Raw genomic sequence first — 14,145 nt, 5'->3', positions numbered from 1 at the left:
CAAACAATGGAACAAAAGTTAAAATTTTCAACTAAGAGGAATAAATTTCATTTTTATGAAATAATTTCAACAAAGCAACTTCTTGAATCTCGTTCTTTATGATCCTGCTTGATACACCATGTAAGAAGGCTGGCACATATATATAGTTGAATGAACTTGTATATTCCAACAATGAAAGGTTACTCGATCATGTCAAGCATTTTCTAAATTGGGTAGCACACTTGTTGGCCAAGGACGAGCTAGCTATCTCTTAGGGGAAAATAGGTTCTCTTTGAGGAAATCCCCCAATGTATCCATGATGTTATATATCCTTGTTGAGCAGTGTACTTTAACAGATTATTAATGGCAAGTCGCTTGACACCTTTCAAAAAAACCTAAAAAAAAAAAAAAAAAACTTGCGTCTTCCAAAGGTTTAATTATTTGTCATATGTTTTAATTGAATATATGGACCCCTCTGGCTCCTGTCCTGACCGACACATGATAGTGTTAAATGACAGGATTTGAATTCCTATAATTTCCTGTCCAAAAAGGATGCTAGGATAAATTGTATAGGGCTAGGCTCTCTCTTCATGCATAGATTCTCTTATTCGAGCTACTTATTCAAGCAGATGAGTCTCTTATGCGGACAACGAGTTCTTGCTCAAACAAGAGGCCCACTTTTACAGCTTCTACCCAGTAACAGAAGGTAAGAATGATGAGAAGAAGAAGATTAGAATGAAGAAAGAATGATATACATTCGGATCTAAGTATGATTTAGAGAGGAAAAATTAGGATGTAATACAAATTTTTGGTGGGTAAAGGAGAGAGGCGAAGAATTTCTGGCACGTAGCATCATGTGCCAGAATATTTCCTGGCACGTGCGTTTGCCAGAAAATTTCTGGTTTTTTTTGGTGTTTTATAAATGTGCTAAGTGGTTATTTAAGTTGATTAAATTAACATTTTTTTTATTATGATAAGCGGTGATTTAAGCTAATTAAATTAACAGGTTCTTATTATGATAACTAGTGATTTAACAACCTCGGGTCCTCGATCGGCCAATGCATGAATTGAAGTACCCAGTGCAGCCGCTTAGTGTTGTATGAATCTAAGTAGCCTCAGACACCGAAAAGAATCTTATTTACAGGATCACCCTCACGAACTAGGCAAGTGTTTTCAGCCTTTCACAAATGGCATCTAGCTTCCTATCATACATTTGATTAAAAAGTGGAACATCTTTTAGATTTAAAACAAGAAGTTCATAATCAGAATATAAGAGATAATGGAATGTTTCCTGCATTCATGGAATGTTTACTATTTCTGTTATAACATGAAATTGCACTTGTTGAGAACTTCACGATATTATTTATGAGTATTTTCTTTTAAACTTGAAGTTCTTGTCCTCGCGTTAAAAATCATTCCATGGTTAAGCATAATTAGTGGGTTAGGGTTAGACCCATTAACTCTTACTCACTAATTTCGTATTAAGCTTGTGTTCGGTTCGTAGGTCGTATCGAAAATTGCAAGTTTGAAATATCATGTGTTGGGTTCAGATCATGTCAAAACATGAGCATAAGCTTGTTTAGATCAACCATAATCTGATTCATGTACTTATACTGTGAAATTTCTAAATTATAATCCACTAATTTTATCTTAGGTTCGTACCAAATTTACAAGTATGTGTAGAAAATTTCAAAACCTAATTACAACGCATCTAGCCGAATGCAAACGCACATTAAAAAAGAGCCACATTTTCGACTAAAAACGATACCCAGAGAAATATGCCTATTAATAAAGAATTAGACAATTTCATTCTTAAAACGACTAGTCGTAGGCTTTTATGAGTCGGGATTCCAAACACAACAACTTCAGTTTTCTACCGACATGGGGCTCTTAACGGCGGGAAAATTTCAACCTCAACGTCTTATTTTTATGTCCGAGTCGTTGGCTTTTATAATCCCCGCAAACGACACAATCTCATCCAACCGCCTTAGTTAGAACCGACATTGGCAACTCCTACTTCGAACTGTACAAGGGCCTGAAAATTTGAAAAGCACCGACATTTATTCTACCTTATAAAAGTCCCCCTCACCTCACATCTTTTCCGTCAGTACTCCAAGATCTTCCAAGAAACACAAAACCTTTTTGTTTCTTTTAGTTTTGTCTCGGTTTGATGGCAGATCTTCTTCTAATGTCCTGCAAATCCAGTTCACGGGGTTTTCCTTCCGATCAATCGGGTTTACTCTGCAAACCCGAAACCAGAAATTTCATGGCGGCCATGGCCATGTATGATTTTTGGATGAAAAGCATCCCAGACGCTGATGAGATGATCAATCTTTCATTGGTTCCTTTTGAGGCCATAACCTCCGATGAGATGATCAGTTCCTCTTGCTCTGAAAATAACAGAAAGATTAAGGAACCCATCTTCCATAATTTTTTAGCTGTTGCGGAGAGAGATGATGTTCAAGTCGGTGTAGCCGAAGGAGTAGTAGTTGCGAGCAAGAAGGAGCCATCTGAATCGGAGGAGATTTCGTTGAATTTGAAGTTGGGTTGCGCTTCTTGCGTCAGCACAAAGAGGAAAGCATGCGAAAACTCTGCGAAGCTCACTCCTCCTTTATCCAGTGCTCGTGGGATCAAAAGGATGAAACATAATTGGCGGGAAGTTTCATTGGAATTGAAGCTTGGGTTTGATCCCTGGGTTATCAAGAAGACGATTCAAACAAGCGATGTTGGGGACTTGGCGAGGCTCTTGCTGGCGACGAGATTGGTAAAGCAGTATATTTTGCCGATGTGGGATGCAGAAACCATTGAAAAGATTCAGGATGGTGTAGGAATAGTAGTTTGGGATTGTGATACAAAATCTGAACACCAAATGGACTTCAAACAATGGAAAAGTGGGAGCTATGTCCTCATCAAACAATGGATCAATGAATTTGTGATTAGAAGGAAGCTGAAGAGGGGTGATGAGGTCGGACTTTATTGGGATCAAATCAATTCAAGATTCAATTTCAGCGTTCTCAAGCAGCTTTGAGCATGGAAGCTTCAAGACTAGTCTACATTTTTAGCTTATATATATATATATATATATATATATATATATAATCCATGTCATTTTTTTTTCTAGGCAATGTCTGTTTTCTGTTTATGTTTGAAGTTGTAAAACATAACTAGTTCTTCAGCCCTTTCTTGTTGGTCAATATTGGTCAGGGGAAAATTGGCTATTAATATGTAAAGTCTGAAATAAATGCTCTGATTTTGTGTTCTCTGTTCTGTTTGGATCAAATTAAAGGAGAAACCAGGAAACTTTCAATCCTTCATTAGTGATTCCTTGATAATGCACCATTCAATCAAGATTATGACTTTCAATCCCTTATAATTAAGTCCTTACATGCAAAGTACCCGTGACCACAACAATTCCTCAGGCCCATAATTCAATCCCTTGACTTCTCTTCTCACTACCTTGTGCACCCTTAACTCTTCAATACGAGTTTCCATGGATTTTGTTTTTGTTTTTTTTAGGGTTAAATGCATAATTATTTACCTCATATAAAAGACATATAACAACATAAACATGTACATGTACAAAATGCCACATTAACTTGATACCTAACTAAAAAAAAAGAAAAGAAAAACTCAAAAGTAAAAAGAACAAAAAATAAAAATAAAAGAAAGGTGGCGGGGTGGCTCTCCCCTCTCTACCACCTGGGCGTGGCTTAACCTCTTCTGCACGCAAGAGTGACTCTAACCACCCTTAAAATAAGTTTTTAGTACAATTAAATCGCTTTTTTAAAGAGTTTTCAGGCTGGCTCAGACCACTATGAAAACTACGATAAAAATTGGCTAGACCTCTCTTCACTTAAAGGTGAGTTAAGCCATCTCCAAAACTCTCGAATGGAATATGATCTGGCCACTCTTCAAGTTAAGGTAGTTTGATCGACCTAAAAAAACCTCCCAAGGGATGAGTCATTGGGTGGTCCAATCACATATTTCTCTATTAATTGCAAATGCCTTTCGTCCCATGAGTTAAAGCCAACCTTCTACATTAGTAAAAACAAACATTAATGCAAGTGCGTTTCTACTCATAACCTTACTAATTCTTTTTTCCTTTTCTCTAGCCGTCTTTGAGCTTCATTAATTGATACCGATAGAACAAGATTTAAAAATAATTATATAATTATTATTTTATCTAGTAATTTTTCTTTCACCATCTTATACCAATTAAAACCGTCATAAGAGGTAGCTCAATCGGCTAGGACCACGTCTAATAAAGCAGAAGTCACTAGTTCAAAAACCACTCCCCCCTCTTGTGCGGATATGTCAATATATATATATACACCAATTAATTAAAACCAAGCCCCATTTGTTTCGGTTTCAAATATTTTTTAAAAAAAGGTTTTTATTTTTTGGGTGTATTGAGTGTTTGGCCGAGCTTAAAATATTTGTTAGTCTGAAAATGTTTTTAGTAGACCAAGAAATTAAAATGTAATATCCAAAAAATAAAAATCTTTTAAAAATACACGTGACTTTTAAATTAATGTGTCTATTGTATTTTTTCCGTAATGTTCTTGTTCTATTTTCGAAAAAAGGAAAAAAAAAAGAAAAAAGAAAAAAGAAAGGTGATCAATCATTGTTGCTAATCAATATCACCCCACGATAGTGATTAGGGTTTCTCGCATTCTTAAGACAAAAACATACATTATTTTCTTGAGGTATGACCCTAAAACCCTATTATTTCATCAACCAGCATTTAAATACAAGTAGGCTCCACAAGGTTGCTTTCATATTACCTGCCCAAATTGCAAATAATATGGGCAGGCAATTGCACTGAATATCAATTCCACTCCCTAATGCTTATTTTCACACACTTTCTTTCTTCACAGCTCCTTTTCCTCGTCTCTCTTCCTCACAGCTCCAAAAACCCTTTAAGGCGATGGTCTAGCAACTCCCAAGTTAAAGATGTGCAGTCTAGTCATCCTAAAAAAATTTCGTAAGGTAAACCAGCTTACAAATTAAGGGGCGATCAAACCACATATTACAATTTTTCTCTACTGCAAGTGCATTTCGTCCCATAAGTTAGAGCCAAACCTTCTACATTAACCGTAAAAACACACTTGAATGCAAATACCTTTCTACTAATAACCTTACTAATTCTTTTTTTTCCTTTTCTCTGGCCGTCCTTGAGCTTTATTAATTGATACCAATAGAACATGATTTTAAAAACAAATAAAACCAAGCCATTGTTTCGGTTTAAAATGTTTTACAGAAAAAGGTTTTTCTTGTTTTTAAGCGTTTGATGCAACGTAAAATATTGGTCAATTTGAAAATACTTTCAATTGACCAAGAAAAATGCAATACTCCAAAAATAAAAATCTACTCAGGAAACTTTACACAATTTGAGTTCAATCCTCTTCCTCGTGCCACAAAAATTCCAACTGCTGGAATTGAGATGCTTTTTTTTTTTTCGTTATCATCCATAAAATGCCTTGTGGAATCGCTGTGTGCGGATCTGTTGATGGTTTGTCGATCTCCGAGGGGGTTATTCAATTTTTTCAAATTGGATTGGGAGACGATGGTGTGGGGTGAGATCACAAGCTTGGGTGATGAAGCAATTTTCATGGCAGGTAGAGAATCTGTGTGCGTAAGAGCTGGTGAATCTACCGTATACAAACAAAATTGCATCTACTTCAGAGATGGAAAATTGCCATCGGATATCTCCGAACCGTAGAGAGAGGATTTCAGGTATACAACATGGCAAATAAAGCCATCCATCGATTCTGTCACCCTTTTCCGCCGAGATTTATACGCTATGGGTGGTTGACAAGACAATTATGAATAGTGTTATATATCATTATGATATTCTTTCTTTACTTTTAAAATTATCATTAATTTTGATAGCAGTTTTTGTTTGAGAAATGTTGTTTTACATTCTATGGTCCATTGGTCCTTCTCGAAATAATCACTTTTAATTTTTGTTGTTGTTATGGTACGAGTACTATATTAATTAGAAAAATTAGCAACATGATCTAGTTATCTTTAAGACCGAAAAGCGAGAGCAAACTAAGCAAAATATTCAGAAAACAAAATGAAATGAAATGTTATACGTAAAAGGGATAGATTTTAGGTTCTCAGAGAACCTAGACCTTTTAGACTTTGAGAAAACCCAAAACTCTTTTTAAACTCAAGGTTTGGGATTTAGGATCCTCTCAAGTTTAACTGAACTAGAGAATATCTAGTTAGTTATAATGGTATTTTTGTCTCCTCAAAAAGTGAAAAGACAAAAATACCCTTAAGAATAACTAATTGGATATTATCGAGGATCCTGTTCCATGATTAATTTTTTTATTCCTTTATTAATGAGTTTGATATCTTTAAATAGACAATTACAATGCATGGTGAAAATAAAAGACTAATTAGAATAAACTACTGACTTATCCCTAATATTTAAATTATACTAAGTAGAATAAACTACTCTAATGATAATATTTATCTCTAGTATTTAAATTATAATCCCTAATTCTAATGTTATCAATAAAGATAACATATTTTCCTAAAGTATTTTAATCCTAAAATATCTCTCTTATTAGACCCCTAACATGAAATAAGTTCAAACTGTTAGAATATATTGTGTAAGATTTGATATTATGAGAATATATTAGCATTGAATGTATCTAATTTGAATTTATCAACCATATCATTTTGTATTATCTCCCCATTCCTATAAATACGAACCATTTGTATTGTAAATTTATGAATTGAATAAGAGTAAATGTAGCATTAAGGCTTTATCCGAGGACGATGGTAATATACCCGACCACGTAAAATCACTTGTCTCTATTTTATTTATTCTGCTATTTATTAATTTTTCTATTTTATTATTAATTTATTCACTAACTATCCGCTTAAACGAGTTTTTTGTGGATGAGTGAATCCACCATTGAATTTGTGGAACCTACTTGTGAATATACAAATCCAATGATAGATTTGCAAATGAAATAGTTATAAGATGGTTGAGAGAATGATGTATACATGTACATTATAGTAGTAATGTTAGAATAACACTTTTATTCACTCTATTGATGTGGTGTCGTTGGATTCATTTAATAATTTTTTTAAAAAAAAGATGCTCTTTACTTTTTGATTGAAAAAGTATTTTGATATGACATAAAAGAAAAATAATTTTGAGTATTTTGTATTTGAAATTATTTGTTTATACTTTTGTGTTTATGCCAAAAATAAAATTAAAAAACGTTGTGTTTGTAGCATTACTTTAATCATAATATCTTGTCTTACTTTTAGTCTTTCACTTTTCGCAACAAACTTCTCAAAACACCCATAGTAACGCATCCGGATCCCCGGCAATAGTTAGGGAATTGCCTATGAGTTTTTTGTTAATCTCAGCCGTCCAATGTTATCCAACGACTACCAACATGCCACGTGACCCACTAAAAAGAAAATAATAAAATATTATTTAAATTTAAAAAATAAATATAAACTAAAATAATAAACAAATAAAAAAAAGAAAATAAATTATTAAAAAAGATGAGGTGGTTTGGCCACCCCATTTTCCCCATAGGGGTGGCCGGCTACCCATCTCAGCCAAGGGTCGGTTGGGGGTGGCCAAAGAGCCACCCCCATGGCCCTATGAGGTGGTTCGGCCACCCCCTAGACCAAACCTATAAAAAAAATAATAATAATAAATAAATAAAAGAAATTGGGTTTGGTCTTAGGGGGAGCCACCCCCTAAAGACATGGGGTGGCTTTGGCCACCCTAAGGGCCGGTTGGGGGTGGCCCAAGCCACCCCAACCCTAAATTTTTTTTAAAATTTTTTTTAATTTTTTTATTTTATGGGTTTGGCCCTAGATATTTTATTATTTTCTTTTTAGTGGGACACGTGACATGTTGGTAGCCGTTGGATTACATTGGACGGCTGAGATTAAGAAAAAAACTCATGGGCAATTCCCCAGCTATTGTTGGGGATCCCGATCCCATAGTGACCTTTTAAAATTTAGCTTTTCCCTAAAAAATTGAAAATTCTCACAAAAATGATTATTTCACAAATTCTGTACTACTTTATTTCAAATTAAACTTTTATTAGACAAACTCTCCAAAAATTAAAAGCCATTTAGTTTTTTTAAGCTTATTTATTAATTTTCCTTCTCTCTCATCTACCAAGAAAAAGAAATAATTAAAAAATACTTATTTAACTAAAATAGAAAAAAGATGTAGAGAGTATGATACTTGATTATTTTAAAAGTGACCCCTAAAATTAAAAAACAAAAAGTGAGTTTTCTCTTCAATATTTTTTTGTTTTTGTTTGGAAAAGCCATAAACTGCATTCCCCCCCCCCCCCAAAAAAAAAAAAACACGGAAATATAATGGTGCGTTTTACGTATAAAAAAAACATAGAATGAATAACTCAAAATTAATTTTCCCAGTACAAATAGTATTAGAATTTGCTTCTTCAGTTAATATTTCTAGTCCAACCAGTATTAATACAAAAGGAAGGTCATAAAAAGAAAATCATTAAAAAAACATAATAAGATCATCTAAGGTTTTAAAACAACCAACAGTCGAGATTGAATAGGAAAAAAAAAATACCAACGGCTGAGATTTAACTTTATCATTTATAAATAAACCCCACTAATTAACTCTTTCACGCCGTCTCAGCCGCTGCTGCCTTACAATCACAGAGAGAGAGAGAGAGAAGAAGAAGGTGAAGAGAAGAAAGAAGGTAAAGAAATTTCTTGTTTTATTTTTCTGATTTTGTTTTCTCTCGTTCGGTTGTAATGGGTGTTGGTTTGGTGATGATTTGAAGAGGGATTTTGAAGAGTGAGAGAATGGGTTTAGAGAGAGAAAGGAAGAGATTTAAGAGAGAAATATGGGTTGGGAGTTGGAGAAGATTGAGGGAGGAGAGATAAGCCGGATCCAGCTTTTTTTTTAAAAAAAAAAATAATAATAATAATTTAGTATTATAAACACTATTTATAAGAAATTCCTATACAAAACAAATTATTTAAAATAAAAACATAATTTAACTGTTATAAAAATTGCATCTTTAAACTAAGGTTCTGTTTGATTGTGATTTAATAAGTGTAATTTTTAAAATTGTATTTTTGAAATTGCTATTTTTTTATAATTGATATGTAAAATTGTGATTTTGGTTTAAAAATGCTTTAAATTTTGCAATATCTTTTAAAAACGCATATTATTCTTAAAAGTGTAAAGTTCAAAGAATATGGCCGGGGAGAGAGAGAGCTGCGAGTTTACTAGGAGAAAGAAAGACTAGAATGATGAGAAGAAGAAGATTAGAATGAAGAAAGAGTGCTATACATTCACATCTAAGAAAAAATTAGGATGTAATACAAATTTCTGGCGGGTAATGGAGAGAGCCGAGGAATTTCTGTACAAATATTGCGGCACATAGCATCATGGGCCAGAATATTTCCTGGCACATGTGCTTTTGCCAAAAAAATTCTGCCTTTTTGGTGTTTTCTATATAAAATGTGCCACAATTATTTTTTTTTTCTAGTGTTTAATTATATAGCAAATGATAGCTTTTTTTATTTTTTATTTTTTATTTTTATTTTTTGTAGTGAGAGTATTGAAGCTTATCCACCAATCAATCAATGGCTCAAGTGTCTGACCTTCCAGAAGAGTTGATAGAGATCATCTTGACGTACCCAACAACAGATATCGTTAATCTTTACAGCTACCGCAACGTCTGTCATTCATGGCGATCCGTTGCCGACAAGCTTTTAGCCTCCTCACCTCCCCATCTACTTATCTTTGAAATGGGAAACATATGGTTTTTGAATATTTTCACCGGCGACTCAAGAATGTGTAAAAGTCCCGACTTCAAGACCGGTGACGGGAGTCTCTTGAGCTATCCCACAAGCGTCTACTCCCGACGTGGTTGGCTGGGAATAAATTTCACCATATCCAATAATCAATACTACACTCATCATATCTTTCTCTATAACCCATGGTCAAGAGTTCGGATTCGGCTCCCAACGTTGGATCACGATTTTCCGAAGCAACCGGAAATCAAGTTCGTTTTGTCATCTAAACCGACAAATCCTCCTCAAATTTCAGTTGCTTTAGCTACTGGTAAAAAAATCGTAGTTTGGAAATCAGGAGATGAAGAGTGGACCCCCGTTGATAATCCTTTCGAGGAGAATATGCCAGTTTTTGATATGATAAGCTACAAAGGTGGATTCTGTGCAATTGACTATGCAGGGAACGTTGCACAATTTGAGTTCAATCCTCTTCCTCGTGCCACAAAAATTCCAACTGCTGGATTTGAGAAGCTGTTTGTTTTGTCAATATACATCTGTTGTGTGGAATCGCTGTCTGGGGATCTGTTGATTGTTTGTAGACCTCGGCGGTGGTCCTTCTATGTTTTCAAATTGGATTGGGAGTCGATGGTGTGGGGTGAGATCACAAGCTTGGGTGATGATGAAGCAATTTTCATGGCGCGTAGGGATTCTGTGTGCGTAAGAGCTGATAAATCTACCGTATACAAAAACAATTGCATCTACTTCAGAGACGCAGAATTTCCAACGGAAGAGGATTTCGGGGCATACAACATGGCAAATAAAACCATCCATCAATTCTCTCACCCTTATACGGGGAGATGTCTACGCTACCAATGGTTGACAACGCAGTTATGAACAATGTTATATATATATATTAGTTTTAGAATAATTGTCATTCATTTTGAGGCTGTTTTTGTTTGAGAAATATTATTTTACATTCTTTGGTCCTTCTCGAAATAATCACTTTTAATTTTTGTTGTTGTAATGGTAGGAGTAATATATTAATTAGAACAATTAGCAACATGATCTGATTATCTTTAAGGTCGAGGAAACTAAGTAAAATATTCAAAAAAATAAAAAATGATTTGACCATCCCATGAGGAGGTACTTTCCACGTTGTCGCACTGTGTGTGCTGTGTTGCGGCTTCGCTATGGTCTGATGCAGCTCAGCCTTTTGGAAAGCTTCAATCTGATCAGACCCAACCTTAATGACTTGCGATGGTGGGGTTAGAGCTTCTCCAGTCACAACCTTGTTCCTCCTCAGCCATACCTGTCGTGCTATCACCGCCACCCGCTGCATGTCTCCATCTCTCACTCGCGTGCTGCCGTCCCTCACTAGCCTTGCCTCTCTTTCACCACCGCTCGCTAGCCTCACCTCTCTCTCGCCGCCGCCGCATCCCTCTCACTCTTAGCTCGCGTCTCTTTCTCCTTCTGTCTCCATTTCCAATCTCATTTTCTCTCTTGCTCTGATTTTGTCTTAGGCTGAGGATGTTTATACGGGTTAAAACCGACCCGACCCATTATTTTAAATTGGTTAAGCGGATCATGTCGGATAACCCTTAAAATTGTCTTGTCGGCCGACCTGTTAACTTAACGGGTCGTGTTTTGGGTTTATCCTAAAGAGATGGCGGGTCATTACAGGTCAACCTGTAATGACCCGCTACAAGCTCGTCCGCATCCAACTCTAACCTCTGAACTCTCTCCATCTCTACCCAAGTTAAAGATATAATGACACACAACACCAATTGAGGTATTGAACACTCATTCTACTTTAGTACTCTGCCATTTTTTTTTGCTTTGATGTATGCCACGTGCAGGGACATTTACTTTATTTATATAGATCACAGTTTCTATATAGAAAAAAGTAAAGAAAATTAATGTAGCATAATCTTCCCTTTTATACTGTTTCTAATTCTCTCTCACACAGTTTCTCTCACACTCACACACAAAAAAAGCTATGCGCTCCGATCCCGTATTCTTTCTTTGAAATCTCTTTCTCTGAAACCATATAATGGCCCGTGCTTAGGAAATCTCTCTCCATGAGGCTTGTGACTCTCTGTATTTCTTTTTCATTTTCCGGGGTGTTATTCTGAGAATGTGCATATGATTGGGTGTTTTCAGTATTTGCTATGTTTTTGGATCTCATGTTTAACTGCAGAGATTTTCCGATTGTCGGTAACTGAATTTTCTAGCGTTTCCGCGGAATTAGCAACCGCCATAGACGGTGTCGCTTTCTTCTGCTCTCCCCCGTAAAGCTCCCCAACTGAAAATGGGGTCAGTTATAATTTTAGTGGACCATAGTAAAGTAAATGAAGCGTGTGCTGAGCACAAATCTTTTTTTTTAAAAAAAAAAAATTACATAACAATTTCTTGTCAATATATTAAAAAACACACTACCTAAAATGTAGTGCATATTTCTCAATTATACTGCAGCTAGAAAGTAAGAGATGCAGGAACACCGCTACAAGCTCGTCCGCTTGACAAGCGTCGGACATCTCTTCATCTCTCTTGCACTCACATCGCCAAGGTAACGACATTGTGACACACAACACCAATGAGGTATTGAACAAGGTATTGAACACCCATTCTACTCTAGTAGTCTGCCATTTTATTTAGTTAGATATTTGGCTCGTCCTTCTACTTTTTTAATTTGGGATGAGAACATCACTACAAAGCAGTTTATTGACGTGACAAACAGTAACTTTTATTTGCCACGTCAATAAATTTGGGCGTGTCAAAGTAAACACGTCAAAAAAAACATTTATGACGTGTTAGATTTTCACACGTCAAAAAGTTTTTGACATGCCAACCTAACATGTGCCACAATAGGAGTTTGGGTTGTCAGAGACAAAGAAGAAAAGACTCCACATCCACATGACTTTTTCTTTATTTTTCGGTCATTACAACGAGAATTCACTTCTTTTTTTTTTTAAACAGAGGTGACTTCACTAACTTAATTACTTTTATGTTTTTTTTTAAAAAAAAAATAAAAATAAAATATTATTATTATTATTATTTTTTTCAAAAAGAACTGAAATTAATAAATTAATATTAGGCATATCAAAGTATCAAACTATTAAATATACTAATCCATTAATTAGTCATCGATTACCAATTTATTTTAAACTGAAGGACCTTTGATAAATCAGGTTCAATTATTCTTTTATATAATTTTTTTAATTATAAATTTCTGTTAGAAATATGCATGGATATAAAAACTTTAAAAATAGAAAAATAAAACATTTAATTAAATCTCAAGACAAATTCATTCCTAGCAAAAATAAATAAATAAATAAAATCATAATATAAAAATTAAAAGTTATTTAATATTTAAATATAAAAATGTCTCATCTAAAATTGTCGTCTTAGGCCTCACAATATATTGAGCTGCCCTGGTGATGAGTACATAAAATTAGTATATCTATGTTAACATAAATAAATTATCTATTTCGAAATAATTTAAATTTATGAATAACAGTTATATGTAATGCTCATCATATCGTGATCAAATTAATAACAGAAATCCCACGTAAAGGGTGCTTGGTATTTAAATAATACAGATCGATATCTTCTACAATAAATATAATATATTCTTGTACCCAGAATAACAGTTCTTTTTTCGGGTGATTGCCAGTTGAGTTTTAATGTTGAAACGTGTTCTGCATGAGTCTACTAATTAATAGTGTATTTTGAACCTCCAAAGCAACTTAGTTGTCCTAATCACTCATTTATCTAAATTTTATTTATTTATTTTTTACAAATATTTTAAAAATTATTCATTCGATTAAATTGGACATGGCTTTCTATCAATGTTTCTTTCATTAAAATCGTTTTCATAGGGTAGATTCGAATATATTTCATTTTCAATTTTGTTTAAAATTTAAAATATTTATCTTGTAATGCTAGATCTTTCAATTGGTCCTCATATGGTGTGTTTTTCTTTTCTTTGATTATTATTATTATTTTTCCTACAGATATATACCTTTTGAAATCAACTTCTCTCTTCAACCAAAAAATAAAAAAATAAAAAATTACCGAACAAATATATTTTAGAAGATTATTTTTTACCTAAAAAAAAATTGAACATTTCCCAAAATCGCCTATTCCTGCATAAAACTGCATAAGTTTAATGCAAGGCATTAAACTTGGCGCGGAGAATGGGCGGAGATAGACGAATGTGTGAGTCCACAGCTCATTAAGTTTAGAGTATCCTGACCATACATATATATGTGATGTGAGCCTCAGTTTCTTTTTAAAATTTTCTAACTTCTATTTATTGAACAACTATTATAATGCAAATAGCACTTGAAATAATAGATAAATTAACATGTTCACTCATCACATTTCACATTT

At 34.2% G+C, this 14,145-nt stretch overlaps 1 protein-coding gene across 1 annotated transcript; it reads left to right on the top strand.

The window, feature by feature from the left end:
* Positions 1-8,645: 8,645 nt before the first annotated feature.
* On the top strand, positions 8,646-10,729 carry LOC132167553 (F-box/kelch-repeat protein KIB1). The gene is made up of 2 exons (XM_059578564.1): positions 8,646-8,708; positions 9,571-10,729. Exon 2 carries the CDS (start codon positions 9,604-9,606, stop codon positions 10,645-10,647), a length of 1,044 nt encoding a protein of 347 aa, XP_059434547.1. The 5' UTR covers positions 8,646-8,708; positions 9,571-9,603; the 3' UTR covers positions 10,648-10,729.
* The last annotated feature ends 3,416 nt before the right edge of the window (positions 10,730-14,145 follow it).

This window comes from Corylus avellana, chromosome ca1 (genome assembly GCF_901000735.1).
Source record: "Corylus avellana chromosome ca1, CavTom2PMs-1.0".
NCBI classification, from domain to species: domain Eukaryota; kingdom Viridiplantae; phylum Streptophyta; class Magnoliopsida; order Fagales; family Betulaceae; genus Corylus; species Corylus avellana.
This window is presented reverse-complemented; position numbering and strand designations above follow the sequence as displayed.